This window comes from Lissotriton helveticus, chromosome 3_1 (assembly GCF_964261635.1).
Source record: "Lissotriton helveticus chromosome 3_1, aLisHel1.1, whole genome shotgun sequence".
Classification (NCBI taxonomy): domain Eukaryota; kingdom Metazoa; phylum Chordata; class Amphibia; order Caudata; family Salamandridae; genus Lissotriton; species Lissotriton helveticus.
In genome coordinates, this window is record NC_136061.1 from 1,799,207,608 (window position 1) to 1,799,235,311 (window position 27,704).

A 27,704-nucleotide genomic window follows, 5' to 3' on the forward strand; every position below is an offset into this window, starting at 1 on the left:
CACAGGTTCGTTCCACGCAGTGTTTATTTAAAACCCAATGCATTTCGGGGCTGAAAGCCCCTTCGTCAGGGGACACTATAAAGTAACAACAATGAACACATGTCACTATTACAGAACTCCATACTATTATAACATTGATGAAAACAATATATAAAACAATGTACCATGTACATAGGCACTATTGTCTTAATAAAATCCATCATCTGCGAGTTACTAATTGACCACAAGTGAATAATTCACATAAACATTCGTTCCCTATTCGCTATGCGCACCCTTCATTATATTACTAGGGAATATATTTACTAATTATAGCACTCGACCTAAACAGAGGATACGAATCAATCCATTCCTCACGGTACCCCACACCATTTGTGACCACTTTTAAATGTAACCTCTAATCTCTGCCATGATTCGCTAAGTGTTCACATTGCATTTAAATCTTATGTTACCGTCACAGTTCTCCTAAATATTTACTGAGTGCTCTAACTCCGTGTTCCGAGATGTGCAAGACGCACTTACCCCTCATTCTATTCCTCCCGCCCCATCTCGTAAACGGGATAAGAGTCCCTTCAAGGACCCCATAATTCCGTGTAAAAGCATCTGTTAAACTTAACGGACATTCACGTACCTGCTAAAAAAGAATAGCCTTCGTACTCCTCCCATTTCACTTGGTATGACTATTCAACGTTTCTAGTGCTTTTAAACTTTACCCTACCAGCAAACTCTTCCCTGATTGGCGCTGCTCTCATTGTGTTCCCACCAAATTTCTAATGAAACACTACTACACAGGTGTCAAAAAACTCTAAACCCCACAATGCATTGCAACAGTACTTGTATAAAATTTAAATAGGCGCTATTTTAATTTCCATCAATACACATTTCATGGTTATAATATTCGTTCATTCCAAAGTAACATGTAACAAAAGTTAATTTCCTTGATGTTAAAACAATGCTGTGTTTCCCGAACCTGGATATTCACTCCGTCCTTGTGGAATCTGTAATTTCGTCCCTTTACTCTTTCTAGTACGTTAATCTTGTAGCGGGTGCTTTCCCGTTTGGGGCAATTTGTGACAAACAATTCAAGAAGAGCGGGATGCACACCATTTTTATGTAATCATTTTTCACAGTTTTTATCCATCATTGATAAGAATGCGTGCAGATTGACATCGAGCCTTGCCCTGTGGCCCAACAATATAGACAATAGGGTAGGATGAGGCGACCTCTCGCCCCAAGTCAAATGCACAGCAAATTGAAGCCTTCGTGGCTTTTCACTAGTTAATCCATCATGTAATCCTCTGTAATCATTTCCACCAGTATTAATTATGTTTTTTTTAACTTTATATTCTCTCCAATTTATTCAATGCTCCACACACGGGATCTGTTGCCAATTTTCTCATGCATAAACTGTGCCCATCCAGACCTCTTGCTCAAACACGACAGTTGCACAGGTTCGTTCCACGCAGTGTTTATTTAAAACCCAATGCATTTCGGGGCTGAAAGCCCCTTCGTCAGGGGACACTATAAAGTAACAACAATGAACACATGTCACTATTACAGAACTCCATACTATTATAACATTGATGAAAACAATATATAAAACAATGTACCATGTACATAGGCGCTATTGTCTTAATCAAATCCATCATCTGTGAGTTAATAATTGACAACAAGTGAATAATTCACATAAACATTCGTTCCCTATTCGCTATGCGCACCCTTCATTATATTACTAGGGAATATATTTACTAATTATAGCACTCGACCTAAACAGAGGATACTAATCAATCCATTCCTCACGGTACCCCACACGATTTGTGACCACTTTTAAATGTAACCACTAATCTCTGCCATGATTCGCTAAGTGTTCATTGGAGCAGCACCAATCAGGGAAGAGTTTGCTGGTAGGGTAAAGTTTAAAAGCACTAGAAACGTTGAATAGTCACACCAAGTGAAATGAGAGGAGTACGAAGGCTATTCTTTTTTAGCAGGTACGTGAATGTCCGTTAAGTTTAACAGATGCTTTTACACGGAATTATGGGGTCCTTGAAGGGACTCTTATGCCGTTTACGAGATGGGGCGGGAGGAATAGAATGAGGGGTAAGTGCGTCTTGCGGATCTCGGAACACGGAGTTAGAGCACTCAGTAAATATTTAGGAGAACTGTGACGGTAACATAAGATTTAAATGCAATGTGAACACTTAGCGAATCATGGCAGAGATTAGAGGTTACATTTAAAAGTGGTCACAAATCGTGTGGGGTACCGTGAGGAATGGATTGATTCGTATCCTCTGTTTAGGTCGAGGGCTATAATTAGTAAATATATTCCCTAGTAATATAATGAAGGGTGCGCATAGCGAATAGGGAACGAATGTTTATGTGAATTATTCACTTGTTGTCAATTAGTAACTCACAGATGATGGATTTTATTAAGACAATAGCGCCTATGTACATGGTACATTGTTTTATATATTGTTTTCATCAATGTTATAATAGTATGGAGTTCTGTAATAGTGACATGTGTTCATTGTTGTTACTTTATAGTGTCCCCTGACGAAGGGGCTTTCAGCCCCGAAATGCATTGGGTTTTAAATAAACACTGCGTGGAACGAACCTGTGCAACTGTCGTGTTTGAGCAAGAGGTCCGGATGGGCACAGTTTATGCATGAGAAACTTGAAAAATTGGCAACAGATCCCGTGTGTGGAGCATTGAATAAATTGGAGAGAATATAAAGTTTAAAAAAACAGAATTAATACTGGTGGAAATGATTACAGAGGATTACATGATGGATTAACTAGTGAAAAGCCACGAAGGCTTCAATTTGCTGTGAATTTGACTTGGGGCGAGAGGTCGCCTCATCCTACCCTATTGACATTAATGGAATACCTGATTATTCTGTCATTTACAGCCCTGAAACTGGAGTGACACGCTAGTTTTTTGCTCAATTCCCATCACACTTGCATGGAAATTTAAGATTAGAATTAAATGAAGAGCAGCACTTGCTCATCGGATAAGGAGTTTATAGAAGGAATCAACAACATGGGAATATTTATGCAGCATGAATAATAAATATTGGTTTGTTTCTGCTTCTCCTTTTTTTGTGAACAAACGGTTTCATAAAAAGCAGGCGCCATATGCTCATTTTACTGTTGAATTTCCAGGTAAAGTGCTGTCCACAAGGGCTTCTTTTGACTAAAGTGAATGTCATGTGAATTTTAGTACCTGCTTCTATATTCTTGAAACTCCGAAGAAGGTGCTGCGTTCATTCCCTTGGAACTACAACTGCTCACCATCATTGCACTAGTTACCTCCCGGTTAGACAACTCAATGCATTACACCTCAGAACCAGTATAGGCTCTCTGAATAAGCTTAAGGTGGTGCAAAACTCTGCAGCAAGACTTATTCTTAACATCCCTAAACACCAGTCCGCCAGGGAAGGAATCTGTGCCTTGCATTGGCTTCCGATTAGGAAGTGCATCACCTTCAAGGCTCTGAACTTGGTGCACAAAGCTATGCATTACATAGGCTCACCACATCTCAAAACCTTGCTCCATTTGGACACTCTTGGCAGAGCCTTGAGATCCTCCACTCAGAAAAACTTGTCTCCCCAAGATTTTGTAGGTCCAAATGGGGTGGCCGCTCATTTTCTGTGGCGGCTGCTAAACTTTGAAACTCTTTGCCCCCTTCTATCACCACGGCGGATTCACTACGGACCTTCAGGAAGCTTTTAAACATGTGGATCTTTGCCTTTTAGCTGACTGGTGCTAGTGTCTCTTCTGTCTTGCCCAGCGTCTTGTTTTAGTGTGCTTTATTAATATTTATCCTATCCTATCCTATACGGTGCCCAACCGATTGGGACACTTTATTTGGGGTCGTTTTACTGGTGGCTTTCTAGTCACGGCTGATACATACTACATTCTTATGCTGCAGCTGCACCTACTAGGATGCTGACAGGAAATATTTGAATTTGTGTCCGTTTTATATAGCGGGAACTTGAGCTGAAGTTATCAGAGTGCTTTACATGAACACCAGTTGCGTTACACACGGACACATTCATTTTTAGGAACAGAAGATTAAGTGATTTGCCCAGCATCACAGGATGTTTGAGCCTCCCGCCAGACTCAAACCTCGTTCCCCTGCTTTAAAACCCGGCTGCCCTAGCCGTTAAGCCACAGCCTTTCCCCAAACCATATTTACTGGTGACAGTTTGGTGTTTACAGAGCAGGGGGCAGCTTCTTCTATTCATGCTGTCCCTGTGTGTGTGTGGGTGTGTGTTTGTGTGGAGGGCGAGCATTTAGAGCTTATTCAGTGCTTGAAATGGAAAAATAGAAGTGCAGGTACTTTATACCATATTACCTGCTTGTTTGTGAGAAGTGCTTGAACTCTCTGTGGAATCAGCCCATCAAAATCACCTGGCATTGTAATACATCTTAATAAACAATTGCTTTGGCCTTGTCGAGCGACTGCTCCTCTAGGTTCCTGGGAGCCCAAGCCTGAAACCCTCTTCTGATGACTCTCAGAACTGTGACCAACCTAGCCATTTTCAAAGAAACTGCTTAAAACCTGGTTATTCTGCATCTGACCTAGCCATCTTTCTTCAAGAAGCAGCTTGAAACCTGGTTTCCGCACATACAGCGGAGTCAGCCGGGTAGATAGAATCTATTTTAGTGCTGAGACACTCTTGTTGAGAAGCTGGGCGCTCTATAAATGCATTCATTCATTTATTCTTTTGCTGGCATTATTGTGTGATTTAAACTGCTTTTTATGAACTTTTCAAATCTGTATCTGAATTCTTTGTGGGGGCTTTTAAATTTATTAATCAAGAGGGAATTTACTGCAGGCACACTGACACCCCTCCTCACGCTTCATATTCACTTCTCCTGCCTCGCCCAGCCGATTTCTCTCACTCGGTGTAGGCGGCGGCGGGCGCCATCTTTGGTGTGGGCTGGGGCTGCGCTCTAGTCGCGCTGGCCTCCCGCCCTCCCAGACTATTTAGCAGGGCTATTCTTCGGCGCTCACTGCCTTTCAGAGCTCTCCCTAGAGGGAGTCTAGGGCTGCGAGCTAATAGCGACCATTTACCTTTTGCTGGCATTATTGTGTGATTTAAACTGCTTTTTATGAACTTTTAAAATCTGTATCTGAATTCGTTGTGGGGGCTTTTAAATTTATTAATCAAGAGGGAATTTACTGCAGGCACACTGACACCCCTCCTCACGCTTCATATTCACTTCTCCTGCCTCGCCCAGCCGATTTCTCTCACTCGGTGTAGGCGGCGGCGGGCGCCATCTTTGGTGTGGGCTGGGGCTGCGCTCTAGTCGCGCCGGCCTCCCACCCTCCTCACGTCCTATATAATTGACACTCTGTCCAGACGGCGCAGCGTGCTGGCGCAGCGGGCGCGCGCCGAAGCCGCGCCTAAGTCAAGCCCGTCTGCGCCCGTTCCGCGCCCGGACACGGCCCAGGGCCACAACCCCTGGTCCCCGATTGCGTTACTCTCCTCAGCAATTAAAAAAGCTGAACCATGGTAATGTACATCAAGACTGCATTTCTGTACCTCTTACCGCTACGGTGGGCGCCTGTCCCCCCCCCCGTGCCCGGGGTGTAGCTACCAACTTCCACAATCCCATCTATCAGTCCAAGTAGACCCTAACTACATCCCGTTATATGCTCTGGATAACGCTTTCTCTCATAGCTGTCGAGCTGCGCTTATTAATACGCGCTCTCTTCCATCCCACAGTCTCCAGATTAGTGAGTTTATTCTCGCCCACGACCTGGATTTACTATTTGCCACTGAAACCTGGGCAGATGCCGGGTCAGGGCCGGATTTTTGTGCTGCAACCCCTGATGGATACAGTGTAGCCAGACATGACAGACCCATAGGAAGAGGTGGCGGACTCGCTATTATTTACAAGGATAAATACCGTACCACCTTTGATCCCATAAACTCCGCCAACTGTGAAGCAGCTACCTTTGCTATCAGCATCAATTCTAAACAAGCCTTGAAAGGAATCTTATTATATCGACCTCCTGGCCCCCGAAACCCCTTTCTCTCCACTTTCTCAGACTTTAATGATCATATTATAAGTTCTGATAAATATATGATACTGGGAGATTTCAACTTCTATTTGGAAGAGCAGGACAACCATGATACCATTCAACTTACTGCCGATCTCTCAAATTTGGGATTGCATCAATTGGTTAAGGGTCATCACACATCAGGCAGGACATACCTTAGATGGTCTGTTCACTAATAATCCTGATATTTCTGTATTGGACATCATGCCTATCACGTGGTCAGACCATAGGGCCATTATATTTGAGTTACATATCCGGACTACAAATCTTCCTCCCCCCAGGCCACGAACCAGGATTGGGACTCGAGCCTGGAAGAACGCGGATATCCCTCATATGTCAGATTCCCTGACCTCTTCCTGCCCTCAGGGAGGAGATACTCCTGCACTATCAGCCTCCGAATTCCAGGATTGGATTCGGAGTGCCGCTGATCAGGTGGCCCCGGAGAAACTCACGAGACCTAATAGAGCATCTCCGTCGGCCGCTTGGTATACTGAAGATCTTAGACTTCATCGGCAACACTGCAGAAACCTAGAAAGGCGTTGGAGGAAAGTCTACTGCCCCATAGCCAAACAAACCTATAAAGATGCCCTCACAATATATAAAAAGGCGATTATTGCCCGAAAAACGGTCTTTTTCTCGGCACAAATAGAGAATGCCACAAATTCTGCTAGAGAGCTGTTCTCTGTCGTCACGACTCTGTCCACTCCCTCTACGGGACCGGGGGTCGAACCCTCACAGACCTTCTGCAATGATCTCTCCACATTCTTCACCACAAAGGTGGCTGATATATATTCCTCTTTCGAAGGGGATACCAGGACTAAACATAGAGTCTGTAATGAGGAAAAAGTAATTTCTGATCATAATCATGATCGCTTTCCCTGTTTTACGCCCACCACACAAGACAATATTATCAGACTCATTTCCACCACTAAGTCGGGCTCCCCTCTGGACCCTTGTCCTCCTTCCTTGATGGCAAAACTCACTGAAGTGATCTCGCGTCCACTCATGGAAATTTGCAACACTGCATTCCAGACAGGTCAATACCCAAGTCCTTGGAAGAAGGCTGTAATCAAACCCCTTTTGAAAAAACCTTCCCTGGACCCTACAGCTGTGGCCAGTTACAGACCCATTGCGTGTCTGCCCTTTCCTGCCAAAATATGCGAATCTCTGATGAACAAACAACTCTCAGAGTTCGTCGAGGCTCACCAACTCCTCGACGAAACGCAGTTTGGGTTCAGGAAAGGGCATGGAACGGAGACCGCCTTGATAAAGGCCTCAGATGAGATCAGGGCTATCATGGACCAGGGAGGGGCGGCTGTCCTGATCCTTCTGGATTTGTCTGCAGCCTTTGACACGGTCGACCATGGTATCCTGGTCGACCGTGTCACAGCCTTGGGGATAAATGGTATGGCCAGGGACCTTATTTCATCTTTCCTGGAAAACCGTACCCAGACAGTGAGGCTGGGAGATTTCTACTCCCCTATCTCTGCATTCCCCTGTGGAGTCCCACAGGGCTCCTCGCTAAGTCCTATGCTATTTAACATCTACGTAGCGGACTTAGCGAGGGTAATAAAGGCCCATGGGGTACGGCTCACATCCTACGCAGACGATACCCAGCTGGTTCTGGCAATCCATAGAGATGGCCCTATTGTGGCAGCCAACTTCCAGAGAGCCATGCTCGAGGTCAGCACTTGGATGGCCTCGAACTGTCTGAGGCTTAACTCGGATAAGACCGAGATCATGACTTTCGGTAGGCTCTCTCCTGAATGGTCTCCTATCTGGTGGCCTGAAAAGCTGGGCCCTCCACCTGTCCCAGTAGAAAAGGCCAGAAACCTGGGAGTGATTTTCGACAGTAAACTGTCTTTCGACCTCCACACATACAAGGTTGTCTCTTCAGCATTCTTTATTTTGAAAAAAATTAAGAAACTATTGCCTTACCTCCCTACCTCAGCTGGGAAGACCCTGGTCTCTACCTTAGTTTTCTCAAAAATAGACTATGGGAACGCTCTCTTTTTAAACACACAGAAGCGTGTCCTAATGAAGTTGCAGTCTATTCAGAATGCGACTGCAAGGATTCTTCTTAACATTTCTCGTCGCAAGCCCACCACTCCTGCCATTCGTCATCTCCACTGGCTGAGAGTCGAAAGCCGTATCAAATTTAAGGCCCTCTGCATTGCCTATAAGGCAGTACATGGCGTTGGACCCAGGTTCCTCACAGAAGCCTTTCAGCTATACACCCCCAAGAGGCAACTAAGATCGGCTAACATCTGTCTCCGCCCTGTACCGCGCACAAGAACTGCCACCTGGGGAGACAGACGTTTTCTGGTGGCCACTCCAAAACTTTGGAATCTCTTGCCATTGGCTATTAAAACTGCCCCGAACCTGATGAGCTTTCGCAGGCTCTTAAAAACATGGTTGTTCAACCAGTAAGTTAATGGCTGATTTCTAGTAGCTCACAAGCGCCGAGACACCTTAGGGTATTTGTATTTGTTGCGCTATAAAAATTTCGAAAATAAATAAATAAATAAATATTCACCATCTGCGGCTGGTGTAAGGTCCCATAGGTAGAAGTCAGAGATTATAGAGCAACTTAATTCAAAAAGGCACCCCACACCTCATTGAAAACTTCCATCTGATCATTCAGTTTGTTTATCACCCTCCCATCGGACACCATTTCTGCCACGGCCTTCGTCCATTCCTCCACAGTCAGTGGTGCTTCCAGTGTCTCAGGATAAAGATTGTGGGCACTGCCAGAGAAGAGTCAAGCCAGTATTTTTGATGAGGAGAGATGTCATCCATGTTATGTGTTGCATGCAGGAGTACTAGATTCAGTGATGGTTGTGGATGCAGATCAGTAGCACTTTGAAGAACATTACTGCCTCCTAGTAGGACTGGATTGTTGGCCATTCCCATAGTAAGTGAATTGTGATAATGGGACAGGTATCTTTCATCTGACTCAAGGGCGGTAGTGTGTACTTGGCAGGGATCTGCCTTGCTCGGTCACACGCCCGGATTTCACGGAGACTGCCTCACTTTTTAAGCTGGTATTTACCCTGTAAGCATGTTAATATTGCTAGTGACACTCACCTTCCTGTACTATGCTCTCTGGCTCTCTGAGTGCGGGAGCAGTGTTTTCACCTCCCGATCAGCGTCCTCCACTTCAGCACCGGCTGGGTCCGTCCGTGCGAGCGGACCCGCCATCTTGGGGGGAGAGTAGGTTGGCGCGCTAGCTCCCATTGACACCACAGGCGCAGGGCACCATAAAAGATCGTGATGCTGAAGGCAAGCCCGTCTGCGCCCGTTCGCGCCAAGGAAGCGCCCAGCGCCTGCCACGCTGGCCTGTTGGACTTCGAGAAAGTCCCCAGTCGGAATGTGAGCCTCTTAAATTATTCCAGAGAGGTACTTCTCCGTTTAGGTGCGCTTCATGCCGATAAAGGGTCTATTAGGCTCCTTGAATCAGCAGCCCCCCTTGGTGACTTCATAAACAAAAGTGTACTATCGTGTGCACTCCTCAATGTGAGATCTCTGCCTAAACACAGTACAGAAATTCAGCTGTTGTTGCTCTCTCATGAGCTCGACTTGGTGTTTCTGACTGAAACTTGGACTAGCCCTGACTGTGAGGTCGATCTTGGTTGGGCGTGCCCATCAGGCTATAAAATCCACCACCAACCTTGACCCAGTGGGAGGGGAGGGGGAGTTGGAGTCATCTTCAAAGATATCTGGAAGGTGGGGACCATTGATATGGATATGGTTTCTGGGGTAGAGCTTTTAGGACTGACTATAAAAAACGACTCTGAGCTTATCTTCACTGGAATCGTTTGTTATAGGCCCCCTGGGGCATTTAGCACGCAGCAGCAACAATCTCTGCTGAATGTTCTTACTGATATGGCAGCCACCCACCTCAGGTTGGTCATCCTGGGTGACTTTAATCTGTGGTTAAATGGTTCACTTGACCCTGGGCTCTATAACCTGCTCAACTCCTGTGAAGGTCTGGGCCTCCGCCAGTTGGTTGCGAAGGCCACTCATAGGGCCGGACATCTTCTTGACCTTATTTTCTCCACCCCCCACCTCCTGCATATTGGCGAAATTTTGCCAATGGACTGGACAGGTCACTCAATGATAAAAAATTTCGCTGAATTACAGCTCCCTCAGAGTCTGGTCTCCCGCCCTCGGACTGAATATACCAGCAGAGACTGGAGGGCTCTGACGCGCTTGAAGAGCGTGGGCCCTGTGTTTGAGGTTGAGGACTGTTCCTCTTCTGATCGGACAGTCACAGATAACTACGCCTTATTGTGCCATAATATTACATCTACATTGGACTCCTGTGCCCCTCTGAAAACCCACAGGGCTAAGAGCAGAATCTCTGCCCCTTGGTTTAACACCACATTGAGCAAGCTCAAACTTACATGCACACAGGCAGAAAGGAGATGGAAGCGAGGTTATATGGAGTCTGACAGGCTGCTATGGAAAGAGAAAATCGGGGAGTATAAGATTGAGAATAAAAGGGCAAAGGCTGATAACTTTTCCTCTGTAATCTGTAACGCCTCTAATAGCTCTAGAAGCATATTTAAGATTCTGGACAGTCTTATCAATCCCGACTGCTCCAAGAATGTAATTACACCCTCGCCAGAACTCTGTGAGAACCTGGCCGGGTTCTTTCAGAATAAGATCCAGCTGATAATTGACGATCTTCTGAGTGGTCAGCTAGCTGCAGGGATTCCAGGCCCGGCGACAGATGGGATGGCACTATCATGCACAAGGTGGACTACTCAGAGGAGGCTGTCAGCGACCTCTGTGACCAAGCCCCTGAACCACTCTGTGGGTTTTCACCCCTCACTGTGGAGGAGTTCCCTAGCTTGGCTCAGGGCATCTCCTCTGGATCTCCCCGTGACCCAGTACCAGATAAGATCTGGAAAGAGCACAATGAAGAGTTGTTCCCCGCCTTACGGCTGATCGTGAACCAGTCACTTACCAATGGGATGGTTCCTCCTCAATGGAAGCAAGCTTTAATCTCCCCCTGCTGTAGAAGCCTTCCCTTGATCCTGAATGCGCTAAAAACGACAGACCTATCTCTTTGCTACTGTTCCCGGCTAAAATTGTAGAGCGGGCTGTTAGTATGACTCTCTCTTCCTATCTTGAACATCACAATCTGTTGGAAGAGGCTCAGTTTGGCTTTCGGCCAGCTCATGGGACCGAGACAGCTCTGTTGACCGTCATGGACGAGTTTCAGAGGCGGGCAGACAGGGAACAGGCAGCTGCATTGATTCTGCTTGACCTGTCTGCCGCCTTTGATACGGTCAACCATGGGATTCTGTTGAGAAGGCTGAGTGAGTGTGGGGTTAGAGGCTCCGCCTTGCGGTGGTTCCATGCCTTCCTTCAGGACAGACATCAGGCGGTATCCCTCTCCCCCTTTCAATCTACCTTTTCCAAGGTGCTGCATGGGGTGCCTCAGGGCTCAGCTATCAGCCCTATTCTTTTCAATGTGTACCTAAAACCTCTGATTGCTGTTATCAAGGCATATAATATCGATATCGTAAATTATGCAGACGATACTCAGTTGATCTTGTCATTTGAAGGAGAGGAGGCAACTACAGTGGAAGCTTTTCACAACTGTTTGCAGGACACGGCCCGCTGGCTGCAGGACAACTCGCTACAATTCAACGTAGGAAAGACTGAGGTGATTTTCTGTGCGGCTAACCGGATTTTTCCTCACCTTCCTAGCAACTTTTGGTCTTCGAGTACTGTGTCCTCAATTCAACCGTCTGCCAGGGTACGCAACCTGGGCATTATATTTGAAGACAAGCTTACTCTGGAAAGTCAGGTTAAAAAGACCACTTCCTCCTGCTTTGCGATCATCAGATCTCTCCGAAAAATTTTCCCATTACTTCCCCTCTCAGGTGCATGCACAAGTGGCCAGATGCACAATTCTCAGTAGGCTCGACTACTGCAATGCTCTCCTACTGGACTCCCCTAATTTCCTGTTGGACAGACTGCAAAGAATACAGTCGACAGCAGCCAAACTAGTGTTAGGTTTACCTAGAAGCTCCTCGGCATCTGCAGCTTCATTGGCTCCCCTTGAGACAGAGGGTTAATTGTAAGTCTCTCTGTCTTGTTTTTAAAGCCCTTCACGGGTTAGGACCTGTGGGTATGCGCAAAAAATTCAACTGGTACACTCCGACAAGAACACTGCGCTCTTCTTCGGCTAGACTAGTCATGGTTCCAAGGTTTCGTAAGGTCAGATCGGGGGGCAGATCATTTTTGGGTGGCAGCTGCAAAATTGTGGAATAGTCTCCCTTTGGAAATCAGGCAACTTAGGGAGCTTGTGCCCTTCAGAAAAAGGGTAAAAACCTGGCTGTTTTCCAAGACGTAGTAGCCTTCCCGTGTCTTGCACTCGCTCCCACTTGAGTTATGTTTCCAGCGCCAGGATGCCTGCTAGGTGATAGCGCGCTCTATAAATTGAATAAATAAAATAATAAATGCTAAAGAGGTAGTGAAATACGAGGCAGCCACCCTTTTTATCATTTGGACTGTACCCCATAGAGCGATCTGTAAATGCTGCCATTATGCAAAGTCTTTCTGCAATTGGTCAATGAAAACTTGGATATGATTGGTCACCATATGATGAGGATTGGCCATAATCAGAATGCCCAGGTAATTAATTATTGTCAGCATCCATCTGAACTGTAGGCCATTCAGACTATGTATCATTGTGACTGATGTCATTGAACTGGTTCACGTTTGGATCAGTTGATCCGGCAACTGCTAAAGTTCGAGAAACAATTGTCAATATAAATCACCACAGGGATAGAAGTGAGAGGAGAGGCTAGTGTCAGCCACATATCTTCTACATAAAGAGTCAATTTGAGGTCACCTACTGAGGTTGGTCCATGCCGTGGCTTCCGGACGAAGGAGGAAGCACCGACGTGCTGGGGATTGATTGGACCCTCAAATTACCGTTCGCCCAGTCTTGGCTCATGGGGCACCGACTCCAAACTTCCTAAGCTTACTACATCAGAACTTCTGATAGAGCTAGGAATACGTATATTTATAACTTATATTTATACACATTGAAAAAGAGAACATTATTTCTTTGTACATACACCTTAATTTTTCTGTGGTAAGACATTAGTGAGTGACAGGGGGATCTGACCCCGGTCCTGACGAAGGGGCATGGCGCCCCGAAACATGTTGACCCGCACAGGAGAGTAAGCCCATTAACTTGCTTTATCTCTCCGCATCACATTTTTTTTAACAATATCAGCCAGTGTCTATTAAATAGTTTTTTCTACCAATAGGCCAGGTATTTTTTAACATCACTTATCTACTATCACTCCTGACCCTACTGACACTCACTCCTATTCACTCACATAGCACCCACAATAATAAGGTGCTCTAGCGTAGTCGCTTGTCGCAGCACTGCCCCGTCCCGCAGCGGGGCGGAAAGACCCCAATGATGAAGCATGACACCAAGGGCCCTTTTGGTGTGTGAGGGGTATTTTAACACACATTGTGTATTCCATGAACACCAGGATATACACTAACTCTACGTGAGGTGGACCTTGTTAATGATCTGTACTTTCAGGAGAGGAGGATGCGCCCACCTTGGTGCCATTAAGCACCACCTCTTCACTCCCCCCTTTGATATTTTTTATACTGTATGCACCACCAGTGCCCCCTGCTGTAGAATTCAGTAACACTGTCACCAATGAATAACGTGCACTGCACTAGAAACGACCCCATAGTCACAAGTGTGAAATATTCCGCACAAGCTTTCTCGTGTCAGGTGAGCCCTGCCCCCCCCACATACACACATACCCGTTGTGCAGGCACCAACAGCAGCATGTCAGAGATGTGCGTGCAGAGCGCCAGAAGCAGTAAGAAAACCCTAGTGACAGGAGTGCACTGCATAAAAGACAACCTCCGTTACCAGTTCACAGCACCAGCACATCAGTGACAGGAGAGCACTGCAATATAAGCAGCACCCAGCTTACAGGCGTGCACGGAACACTGCACTAAAAATAATCCCCCCGCCCCCAGTGTCAGTCGTGATCTTCACTAGAGGCAAGCCTCGAGCACGGGCATGCACTGCACGATAAAAGATCATCATTGACAGTCGAGCACTATATCCGAGATAATCCACCCCGCCCCCAGTGGTTGTCCTGCACAGCACCAGAGACAGCACCTCACTGTACCACAGCCAAATCAACTCTTGCCCACAGTCATAGGATTGTACTCTACCATACAAGCCTCCCCATGTCAGGCGAACCATGCATCAGCGACAACAGAAGCAAAAGGGCAGTGACAGAAGTTCAGAGCCCCCCGTGGTTGTCGTGCACTCACCAGACACAGAACCTCAGTGACTGCACTGCACAGCGCCAAGAAGCCCTTTTACATTACAATTGCCCTTTTTTTAATTAAATACCCTTCACCCGTATCTCCACTAATTTTGGGGTATTCTGACCCCACCCTGGAAAGGAATTTATCCCTGAAATTACTTGACAAATAAAGTGTGAGTGGCGGTATGAAAGCTGGTGTTTGTGTTCCGTGGCTGTCTTGTCTTGCAGAGGGCCTGCGCGCTTCCGCTTGACATAGCAGGGGTGAGGGCAGTGTGGCTTTGTGGCTAGGAGGACATGGGGCAGTGCAGTTCATTTGAAACTCGTTTACTGTGTGACTGAGCGCCCCCTGCAGTTGTATGGAGCATAACGGCGAGGGGAGGGTAGAATGTGGTGAGACACGGGACTGATGCAGGTGTGATATTCATACCGGTTACAAGCAATCGCAATGAGCTATAAATTCAAGTGTTCTGTGGTCTAGGGGGGACCTTCCTGGAGATGGGGCACAAGGCATGAAGTACCCTGAGTCTCTGTTTAAGACGTGGGGCGCTACATCCGTCAGGGAACAATCTGGCTGAAACCAGACATTTTCAAGCACGCTGTTCTGCAAACAGTTCGCAACTCTGCTCTGCTTTTTTTTGTACTCTTTTAACATCTGTGTGGATTTGGTGTGTTTGAGGTGGGGGCGGTACTCTGGGGAATAAAAAGGTGCATTTTGCAATCCGGCAATAGCATTGCAAAGGTGTCGCAGCGCTGCGGTGTAATCGCAAATAGGGCATCTGCTGTTTGCCCGCGTGAGCTTTGTGTGCTGGGAACTCCCAGGCTGGGGTCCTTTCACAAGAAGGATAAGAGAAGCTCCGTGTTTAATGCTCAGTGTTGCTTGAGGGAAGGGCAAATTTTTCAGGCTATACTATGTCCCATGCCAAACTGTATCTCCTACTCTTTAGGGGCCCGCATTGGGAGATTTTACGGGGCCGGTTTCTGCTTCCCCTTTGCACGCGGGCCAGTTGTGGGGAGGCAGCCGAGTCGGGGAAATGGTATTGTGTTGTCTTCAGTGGAAAGGGCAATTTGAGAGAAACGTCAATTTGACAGACCTCAGCCAGTCTGCGACGTCGGTGTCTTTTAAGCACGAGCTTCCTTGGCTGTGGGGTTCTCACTTATCGCGCGATCTGTGGTGCGCTGCCCCCTCCCAAGGAGCGGCGCTGGGCAGGAAGCAGTCAGTGGTGCCCCTTCCTGTGTGTGGCAGCCATTTGAAGCCTCGTGCAGTGCCAGAGGCTGGCATGGAATAACTCACCGTCAGTACACTGGGCTGGGGGCACGGGGAGGTTTGCATCTTCAGAGAGCCATTACACCGCCCCCCTCTCGAGCTGGACGTGAAGTGACAAAGTGCACAGGCCATTGTGAGTGCACACCTAAATTCCCTTTCCTGTGGTAGTTAACTGGATGTGCCCAAGAGCAGCCTGGCATCTGCGCCGCGCTGGGAGTCACCTTCTGAGAGGCAGACGGCGGCCAGCAGCAGGCTCAGCAGAGCCAGGGCTCGCGCGTCCATGGTGGTCGTAGGTGCACGGTGTGATCTCTAGCAGGGTAGCTGTGCTCTGAGTGAGGGGCCGTGCAGGGCTCTGAAGACCTTCCTCCGGGGGAGGGGCCGCCTGATTTATCACCGCTGGCATGTTATTACATCCGTTCTCTATTACAGCCTGCTGCGGGGAGGCCGCAGCTCTGCACCGGCTGCCAGGGATTGGAGGAGCGGGCAGGGCAGCTCGCAGTAGTTCGCAGCACTGCAAGGCACACAGCTCTAGGCACACACTTTGAAAGTGAACAGCGTGTGTGGCACCCGATCGTTGGAGACAGACATTCTATACAGAGCCCTAAGACACACAGCTCTGCTAACCCTGCTCTAGGCACACTGCCCTTGGAGATACACAGACGCGGAAAACACAGAGCTGTCGGAGTCTGGCAGAAACCCAACTCTCAGAGGATGAAACCAGCTCTTTTCATACTTCTCTGGGAGGTAGGTAACCGCACGTTGGAAGGTGCTGCCACTGGGAACCTCGCGTCCACCAGAACACACGCTTCTAGGCACACATGCCTTAGAGGTACACACAGCTTTGGGAGGCGTACGGTCCATAGATTTCAAAAGCGATGGAAATTGCAGCTGATAGACGCACAGCTCTAAGAGGCCGACATCGGTAAAAAAAAAAAATGGCGCCGGGACTCCGAAAATTTTCGGATTCGGGGGCGTGTTTGGCCGTCCCCAAAAGGGGCGGGTTTTAAAAGTGGAAAGAACAGCACCAACACGCCCCGAATCCGAAAGAGACGGAGTTTCTTTCGAGGGACGCCTCTCTCCTCCAATGGCTGGCCTCCGTTTAGGAAGCCACCCAATGGAGTTGAGACGAGGAGAGAGGTGGGTTGAAAGCACCCACTGAAAGACATTAATTCTCCGACTTCCGGCTGGCAAGCCAGCCGTCGGTCCGAGACCTAAAAAACCGCTATAGCACACTTTTGAAACTCTAAAGAATGGAAATAAATTAAATTACATTTATTTTTCTGAAGTTCTAATTAAAAATGAGTTCCCACCTAATGAAAGACAAAAAATGTGCACTATTACTTATTAAAAGTAATGTATAGAATTAATTTAAAATAATGAAATCATTTTTAATAAAATACATTGTTATTTTTCTTATTTAAAATAGGTTATTAAATTAGTTTATAATTAACTAATAAATATATACTATTTTGAATATTTGTAATATTCGTTTATATTTTTTTATATTTTTGACTATTTGAAATAAATTAATGTAATAGTTTTTCCTTTTGGGTTTTATTTTAAGTTCCTACCTTCATTATTTTCCATGTGAGAGCATTGCAGTACCATTGGTTGTGCCGGTGTAGTGCTGAACTTACTATTGTCTTGTCTTTAGTAATAACTTACACTCTGAATTTGTGAATACCAAAACGTAATAAACTTCCTCAAACGTTCAAGTTACCTTTGTGAAACTTGGCTTAAAGGAGGTCCTCGATTTATCCCTTTCTTTGACAGTGCATTCCTTGGTTTGCATAAAGCTAAATAAAGAAGATGCAGCAAACAGTAGAAAGAATTAGTTGAGATTAACTGGAGATGATTTGAAAAGAAATAGGACGTTTAGTGACAAGCATTGTTGAGGGCTTCAATATAATGAATGTGTAGGAGGAAGGCAGGGTGCAGAATAATGCTAAAAGAAACTTACAAGTCTTGTTGGTAGCAACATCAATCCTCTCCACTTGTTTATAAGCCCATGTTGCATTGATCTATCAATGATGGGAGAATCTGTCCCATGGCAAGTGCCAAATGCGACTTTATGATATGCCTAAAAGTAACGAGTATAAAAGAACCATATCATTTTATAGAGCAATCACTGTCTCGACCAGAGCCACTGACCAAACGCCAATGCTCAATGTGCTGTAAATTAAGAATTCATGCGCCTTCATGCTTTTGTAGGTATAAGCAGCAGTACTTCAAATGCAAGCACGTAGCAGTGAACTATAGAAATCCTAACGATAATTACACTATTTAAAAAAAACTGCAGACGCCAGGAGCTTATAAATAGTAAGGGCTCATTGTTAAATAGTGTCTGAAATGTAAAATAATTTCCAATATGTATACAATAATGGTCTGCCTAGATTTGATTGTCGTAATTATGCGTTTTGCAACGATGTATTTCAAGGCATGTAGTTGTGCATGTATAGTTGTGATGTAAGCAAAACAAGTGATTAATTGGTTAAAATACAATACATAATGCTTAAGTTATTGCCGTTGCTTTAGTTTATTCATTAATGAGTGAAAAGTAACAGTATTTTGCCACTGAAACACTGGGATAGAACGAAGCCTCTCTTTTCTCACTCCGATAGTTGTACCGACCTGAGAGAAATGTTGTAGACTTTCCAGTACACCTCGTTTTTGAAACTTAAAGGGAGAGAGGCTGGCGGCACAAGCCACCTCTTGCCTCATGACTGGTGCGGATAAAGCTGCAGGTCGCTTCTCAGGGAAGTGCTCATGGAGGACGCGGTCTAACTGCAGTAGGTCTTACAGAATCTGTGGGCAGATGGAGTTTGGCACTGAGCATCTCATTCCTCACCCTTTCAGGGCCACATGCCACCTTTGATTTCGAAGGGTGCGGAGCAGTGTTTCACAGCTGCAGATTTAAGTTCCCTCCTTTCCTTTGTCATTTCTGTTTTCTCTCCCTCCTTTACTTCTGCTAACATTTTCAGCTTTTTTTGTTTACTTCCTCCACCTTTCACTCCCCCTCTCAATACTCCACTGCCATTTTTTTAATTATTCTCTAAATTCTCCTCTGTATTAAGGTGTTGATGCCACACCTGATTTACCCATCCCAGCCCTCTATTGTTCCCCCAATCCCTGCCAAGAAAAGAAGCGTCCTCCTCGCTGTATGGACCCCGGTCAGAGGATGATGTGTAAGAGATGGAGGGTCTGGGCGTAGTCTGAGTCTCTTCTATTTTTTCGTGTAGTTCTGTGGTCACAACAGACGCCAGCTGTGCAATGAAAAGAGATCGTGCAACAGCAAAAATAAAAGTAGTGGAGCTCTTGTCCCACACCGCTGATTGTATTGTCCCATATATAGGGGCAGAGCTTGTAATGAACAGCATGCAAGGATGCCAGACTCTCAATTAAATGCTGCACTCACTACAAACATGCTGACATGAGAAACCAGGAAAACCAATGTGAGTTTTTTTATTGTGTTTCTATCCCTAGTCCTGATTAGCCGCAGTGCTAAATACCTGCATTCGATTAGTAATCACCTGATCCTGTTTCGTTTCAGATCGCAGTGAGATCGTTCCCACTATTCAGTGTGACAGTTCACAAATGACCGTGTCTCTCAAGAAGTGCCTGCTAGAGAGGTTCAGGTACAGCATCCCAGAAATGCATTATAATTCCTCGGACGAGAACTGCACAGACCCTTCTTATCCGGTGCTAGTGGGAGGTGAACGCTGGCTCAAAGCTCAGGCCATACAACAGGCAGGATACTGCGGAACTGAGATGAAGGTAAGAAAGAACTCTCGGTCTGCATTTCAATTTTCCCCGTCAGTAAAAGCGGTTGTTCTGGGAACAACAAGATATTTGTTTGATATTGTTTAGATCGGGAGCGCTCAGAGAAGGATGCTAACTCAGAAAGTGGTTCAGGCATTGAAGGCACTCAGATCTTCAAATAGTAAATATTACAGCAACAGACAGACCCATGTGAAATCTAACAGCTGCTAGACGCCGACCATAAAAATCAGTTTCTCTGACTTATAGTAAGGCTTTGGTATCGGAAAGCAATGATCACGCATTGAATGGTGAAACTACACTTCAGTGGCAGAACAAAAATCATTCTCCTGGGAAACAGAACCAGATGTAAGGTAATCTTATAATGTCCGAAAATTTTCTGGGCAAGGTTCAGGAGGTGCCACCACCCAGCGGAAGGCGAAGAGACAAGTGATAGTAGCCGGGGTGCAAGAACACTCAAAGTTGGGGGCGAGAAGCAATATTGCTGCTGGTTATTCTTCACCAAGAGTGGCAAGAGAATGAGTGCGGGCAGTTTTTCCAGTTCAGTAATCAAGAGAGATGTGAACTCATGCAAGTGAACTTGGCACCATCTATTCACAGGGATGGAAATAGGGTTCACCCACCTCTTTTTATAACAGGGTGTCTGTCAATCTATCTATCTATCTATCTATCTATCTATCTATCTATCTATCTATCTATCTATCTATCTATCTATCTATCTATCTATCTATCTATCTATCTATCTATCTATCTATCTATCTATCTATCTATATATCTATCTATCATATATATATATATAAATATATACATATATATATATATATATTCTTTCGAACTCGGTTCAGCTTTACCGGGTCTCGCAGCGCTCCTTGTTGGTGCGTTCTCCTGCGGCAGAACCACTACGCTTAACATTCCACATCTTTCCCTCTTGCAAAGGAAAAAATGGGCCGCACTCCCAAAGTGAGTTTAAACACTATTCTCTTTATTTTTCTTTAATTTAGGGGCTGATAGCGCTCTGATCAACGCGTTTCGGTCTTCCACCACACCTTGCTCACGATCAATGGGCCCCCCCATTGGCTCACAATTTAAAAAGTTCGAAAAAATTCATGACCACTTCCTGTTATGTGATCCGCCTCATGGAATTGTGGTTCTTTTAGTTCAGTGTAATTTTTCTTTTTTGTTTCAAACTACATGCGATATGATTTTTGATGATGTTATTGTTCTCACACCAACTTTTTTTTTTTATGTCCGTATTTCATATGCATCGCTCATTTTTTCCCGTAATTCTCCCCTCCGGTGGGGCTGCTCCATTTCTATTTTGATTAGTATCCTTCATTCCCAGATCCCCGGGATTACTTTATGTTGTTCCTTGTTTTCAATGAGATTCAGTTTATGAGATTATATTTCAAAACTTGTGCCGCCTTCCAATAGGCTCTATCTTTTAATTGTTTTTCCTTCTCATTTTCAACAAAACTTTATTGTCCATGGACAGTTTGTCTATTTTCTTATTTTCATCCATTATCTCTCCTTGTCAGATGTCTTCGTTGTGTCTTCTTTGGTGTGTCCTGATTAGTTGTTGAAAATACAGATCCCTGTATTTATAAATGGATCTATAACTCTTCCGATTGGTTAAGGCCGTGTGGGTGTAGGGTCACTAGATTTAGAATGTAGCGTAATTCTGTTTGACGTCGTTTCTTTTCCCGGTCTCCACCACAATCTCGTTTTGGGATTGTCTCAATTCCATAGAATTTCAGTTTTTGCCAATCTCCTTCGTGATGTTGATCCATGTGCTTTGATATAGCATTGGTTCGATCTTTGTGAATGGTGGCTCGCACATGTTCCATGATTCTTTTTTTGAGCTCGCAAGTTGTACTTCCCACATACCTTTGTGGGCAGGGGCATTCTATTGTTTCAATTCAGGAACAGGCGGTGATTGTATCTAATAGGGGAGTCACCCTGGAATACCAGCCGAAGTGTCAAACACATCTAAAAAGTGAGTAAAACGATCAGCTTGTATAAAAGGGGCAAAATAAGATAGCGCTAATATGGAACAAAGAGGTTCGAGCTGTTCGAGCAGTAGCGGCACCCCCCCCCCCCCCCCCCCCCCCCAGCGCCTTGAGACCCTACGGGTATGTAGCGCGCTCTACAAGTGTCAGTGATTGATTGATTGAGAGAAGCCAAAAGGAATGTGTTACTCACAGATATGTTTGGCAAAGGCAATGTGGAGAAAGGGTCTAGCGCAAATGTAACAACTGGTAAGACGGACATGAAAGGTAAATTAAGAACATGGGAAAAACTAAGTCGGAAACAAATCAATAAGTCCTGGGAACTTATTACATTGAAAAAATACTTGGAAGTGCAACGCGTCCCGAGGGGACTCAGAATAATGTTGATGCCGAACAATCAAGATGTAACAAATGATTTACTGCAAGAATGGAGAGAGTTTGTATTACGATCTTCTCTAGGTTTGATTGAAATTTTGGTCAAACATATTGACATATCCCTGGAGAAAATAAAGTTACAACTAAAGGAAATAGAAAAGGAATTGTCCCAACTCAAGTTAACAACAGAAATGACAAAATTCAAGGAAGAACTTGAAAGCCAGATAGATAAACATGAAGAAATTTTGATGGATAGAAAACATACCAAATTCATCAGAGACTGCAACGATTACGCGGAAGGCCGCATTTTCACGTTCGCAAGGAAATTTGATGGATTAAAGGAACAAATGACATGGAATAGCATGTCAAGTATGTCAAGCAGTGCCTCATCATTAGTGTCGACAGAACAAATGGAATGAGACGTAATGGCATCAAGTGACATGACAAAGATGTCTTTTTTAGGGGACATGCGCCTCATGCTACAACAACGACATTGGGAACAAAATCGCCCAGTCCCACATTTTCAACCACGGAGAGGAAGAGGAAAAGGGAGGCAATGGCCAGAAAAAAACATAAGAGAAGAGGAAAAAGGAGCAAGTGGTGGTGAGGAGAAAACAGGAACTGAAACGAGGAGCATGCGCCAGGAAAAGAAATAACATCTGATGAATTACAAGTGGTGAACTTATCCAAAAGAGAAATTAGTGCCACAGAAATATCATTATTGAAAAGAGGAATACATTTCTGTCCTAAAAGTCGCATTAATTTGGCACAGGTCAGGATTGACCTATATCTTTATATCAGAAAGATTAAACTTGCAAAGGCTTTCAAAGAACGTATGTTGAAAGAAAGATCTAAAGGACAAGTGGAGACAACCAATGAAGGTCTACAGGTAAAAGACTCAGAAGGATTTCTGACTCTGATGAACATGGATATAACATCCACCAATTAACTTACACTGGAGGAGGTTGTGACTCAATCCGGAGCAGGTTTAAGTGAAAAAAAAACAAAATCTATCCACAGTTGGGACCGGGAAACAAAACCGACCGATTCCAAGAAGCAGTGATCCAAGATCTGTATAAACTCAAATGGAATAAGTATGATGATAATCTCACGAAGGAAGAGCGTGAAGCATTGAAAAGCCTCTCAATGGATGACCAAATTGAGATAAAAATGTCCGACAAGGGCGGCAACATCGTGATCTGGAATCGAACTGCATATGTAGTAGAGGCTCACCGCCAACTGAGAGACACCCAGTATTACGAAAAACTCAAAAAGAATCCTACACCGGAGATCAAAGAAAGGATTGATGTAAATCTATCAGGATGGTCATCATTGGGGCTGATAGATGAAGCAGAACGTAAATTCTTAACAGTCACTCACCCAATAATGGCAACCATGTACTTCTTACCAAAAGTACATAAAGATCAGAAAAAAACACCAGGGAGGCCAATTCTATCCGCAAAAGGATCTCTACTAGAGCCATTGGCAGAATACATTGATCATTTTTTAAGACCCTATGTGGCCAACCTCAGTTCCTACATCCAAGACACAAGTGACCTTTTAAGAACCTTACAAAACACACCATGGCAAGAGTCGCACCATCTGATCACGATGGATGTCATCGGGCTCTATACAAACATCAGTAATGAAACAGGAAAACAAGCATGTAATTACTTCTTACAGGAGAGAAGGATGCAATACAGTGATCACAACGACATGTTGTTGAAAATGATATCTACCTGTCTGGAGGAAAACGTGCTCACCTTTGGAGATGAAGTATTCCGTCAATGCAGTGGGACTGCGATGGAATTTTCTTTCAGTCCCAGTTATGCGTGCTTAACGATAGGATGGTGGGAGCAGGAGAAAGCATGGAGTGCGATAAATGATCTAGCTGTGAACAAAATCATCAGCTGGAAGAGATTTATCGATGATTTGCTAATAATTTGGGATGGCACAGCAAGAGAGTTCCAGGAATATTTTGAAGTACTTAACAACAACACTAATGATCTGAAATTTACATACAAAATCAGTAAGGAAAGAGTTATATTCCTGGACACAGAGATATATGTAAAGTACAATCAAGTCCATACAACATTACATAGAAAGTCAACATCAACAAATGCCACCCTTGAAGCAACTAGTTTCCATCAAAACTCATTGCTGTCCAGTATTCCACATGGAGAATTCCTAAGGATTCGGCGAATCTGCAGCGAACATAAAGAATGGGAAACACAAAGCAAACAGACGGTGGAAAGATTTGTAAAAAGAAAATACAAACCAAAGGTAGTGAAGAAATGCTGGGAAAGAGCAAATCAGAAAACAAGAGAGGAATGTTTAAAGAGGAAAGTAAAATAAAGAGACAAACCAGACAGGACAAATCAGAATGATCACGGATTTCTCTCAGGAAAGCAAACAGATTGAGAAGATTCTAAGGAAAAACTGGAAAATTCTCCAACTTGAGAACACTGTGAAAGGTAAAATGGGCAATCATCCGACAATGACATACAGACGAGCAAAAAATCTTAAAGACCATTTGATACACAGCCATTTTCAAGGCAAAAAGAAAGCAGACACATGGTTGAAGACGAGAGGATTTGTCAAGTGTCACTCATGTAAAATGTGTCAAATCGCAAAACCAACCAAGGAAATAACATTGGTGAACAAAAAGAAGTGGGAAATACGCCAATTAATCACCTGTAGAACACCTTATACAGTGTATATAGTAGAATGCCCCTGCCCACAAAGATATGTGGGAAGTACAACTTGCGAGCTCAAAAAAAGAATCATAGAACATGTGCGCTCCACCATTCACAAAGATCGAACCAATGCTATATCAAAGCACATGGAACAACATCACCAAGGAGATTGGCAAAAACTGAAATTCTATGGAATTGAGACAATCCGAAAACGAGATCGTGGCGGAGACCGGGAAAAGAAACTACGTCAAACAGAATCACCCTACATTTTAAATCTAAGGACCCTACACCCACACTGCCTTAACCAATCGGAAGAGTTATATATCCATTTATAAATACAGGGATCCGTTTTTTCAACAACTAATCAGGACACACCAAAGAAGACACAACGAAGACATCTGACAAGGAGAGATAATGGATGAAAATAAGAAAATAGACAAACTGTCCATGGACAATGAAGTTTTGTTGAAAATGAGAAGGAAAAACAATAAAAAGATACAGCCTATTGGAAGGCGGCACAAGTTTTGAAATATAATCTCATAAACTGAATCTCATTGAAAACAAGGAACAACATAAAGTAATCCCGGGGATCTGGGAATGATGCTAATCAAAATAGAAATGGAGCAGCCCCACCGGAGGGGAGAATTACGGAAACAATGAGTGATGCATATGAAATACGGACATAAAAAGAAAAAGTTGGTGTGAGAACAATAACATCATCAAAAATCATATCGCATGTAGTTTGAAATGAAAAAGAACAAGCATTTACAATGCAACGGTTTCGCCTTTGTAAAAGTTAGAGCTATTGGCATTGTAAATGACACATTTTTTATTTATTTGTTGGTTTTGAAAACATAAATAAATGGCATTGTCATTTACAATGCCAAGAGCTGGAAACAATTGTTTGTTAAATCAGAGCAGGTGTAAATGACTCGCCCTGCCCAGGTATTTCCTCTATGTCTGTGTACGTTATACACGCGGCACTACAATTACCAGAATGCAGTGGGAATGGACAGTTCACACCTGTTGTGGTAAAAGGCTTCGGAGAGTGAAAACCCCGACCCTGCTCCTGAAAAGCGTCCAACAGCTCAGGGAGCGTGAGACCACATCTCAGGGAAAGTGTGGACTCAGCCCCCAAACAAGTGTCACCCACGTCCCTGAGAGAGTGTGAGACCCTTGCCAAGCAAGGCCGCGACCTTAGTACTGGGAGGGTGAGAAGCGAGCACTAGAACAGAAGTGACCACCTAGGGATTGTGAGACCCCCCACCCCCCTATCTGCAGCGTAGACGCAGCCCGAACAAGTGTCACCCTCGTCCCCGAGAGAGTGCGAGACCCCAGTCAAGCAAGGCCTCGACCTTAGCAATGGGGGGGGGGAGAAGTGAGAACTAGAACAGGTCTGGCTACCTAGGGAGAGGAAGACCCCCATCTGGAGAGGGTGAACGCAGCCCCGAGCGAGGGACCCTCCCAGCCCTGAGAGAGAGACTTTAGCGACGAGAACGTGAGACTGTTAGTCCCAGGGGAGTCCCGGAAGCTCATTTAAGGTGAGACCCGCACCATGGAAACGGCGTGGGCCCAGCCCTGAGGGAGGGAGGCTATAGCCATGGCGTTACATTACCACTGCAACTATAGCTACAGGCAGCCCTTAATTTGAGCCGGGCACGTAATCAACTCCTGCGCTTTTCATGAGCATCAGTTGAGGACACATTCATTTGTGGGAGGCGCGGGAAGATAAAGTGATTTGCCCAGAATCACAGGATATTGAGTCGAAGCCAAGACTCGAACCTGGTTCCCCAGCTGAGCAGCTCTGGCCTTTACGCTACATCCTCTACCCACTTTTATGATTAATCGTTGATTCTGTTTTAGGCAGCACTAACAATTGAAATGGGCTGGTGTAAGCTGACTCCTGGTGAGAGCCCTGGCACTTATGGGTTTCAATCGATTACCCACTTACTACAGGGGTGACAGCGCCAGCTCGCCGAGGTGATGGAAGCAGACAGATGTGAGGGTGCACGAGTCACTGCTGCTGCAGTGCTTGGAACTTCAGTGTTAGGAGGCGCTTTTCGCCGCTGACAAGCGAGGAAAAGTAGCGGCAGCATGATAAATCGCTTTTGTCTGTTAAGGAAATCGGCTTCCACCTTAAACATGTATTTGGAAAACAAAGTATACATCTTTTTGAGACCTGCGCAACCCTTTCAAGTATATCCATTCCTTTAAACGGGTTACTTTGTATGATACCCTGTATTTTTTTTATAAAGCTCTAAGGGATTTGAGGCACTGTAATTAACGCAAGTTAACATTATTACCCATGACCAGTTTATCGTCTTTTCGGGATTCAGAGACGTGGCAGCGGCTAAAACCGCTGAATATTTTTTCTTGCAACTACCTTTACGTGCTTGGAATCCTAAAAAAAAAATAAAACATAGGTAATAATAGTCTTATGGAACTAGCAAATTCCTTTCTAAAAGCGGTTGGAAAGTTACATTTGTGCATGCCGAAGGCAGACTCTCTTCTTGAAAAAACGCACGATGCTGGAAAATTATAGCAGGCCTGGATTTGGACACCGGAGCAAATTATTTTCAGGTGGAACAGCGGGTCGAAGTGCCCATATAACACGGGGTGCTTTATGAATCTCTTACGTGAACAAACCGACCAATGACCTTTAAAAGGTGAGAAACTCGTATTTACATTTTCTAGGCGAGGACGTGTGGATAAACGGGACTTCACGAGCGAATTAAAAAATCACAACCTTGGAAAATATCGAACTTGCAATTTAGCCTTTCAGAACCGGTTTATTGGACTCTCCTCTCGTAAAACCTCTTGCAGATGCACGTTTGGTACATACATAAACCCACAAGCTTGTTTATATAATACATCCCTAATTAAGCCACTGTCATGGTAGCAATGTGGGACTCCGTGGTGCCTTGTGTTGCTATCTGAGACGCCACATCAAAGGTGATATGAACTCTGGAGCGGTTATAAACCGCTCAGTGCATCAGCTATAAAAACCGGGGCACAGCCCCCACGCCCCTTCCCGGCGCTATCTGCGCGATAAATAAATTATTAAACGGGTTGGTGGCGCGAACTAGTCCACGAGTCTCTGACTCCACAGGGCTTCATAGTATAAGCCGCTTTATTGCCAGTTCTAGGAAACACAACATATGCCAGGGAGGAAATAGTCAG

At 44.9% G+C, this 27,704-nt stretch overlaps 1 protein-coding gene across 1 annotated transcript in view; it reads left to right on the top strand.

The window, feature by feature from the left end:
- LOC144824319 (uromodulin-like) overlaps nucleotides 1–27,704 on the top strand; it is a 236,733-nt gene that overhangs the window by 106,852 nt on the left and 102,177 nt on the right. The window contains exon 5 of the mRNA XM_078683437.1: nucleotides 19,221–19,444. Within this exon, the coding sequence (XP_078539563.1) occupies nucleotides 19,221–19,444 (224 nt within the window). The remainder of the gene's footprint in view (nucleotides 1–19,220; nucleotides 19,445–27,704) is intronic.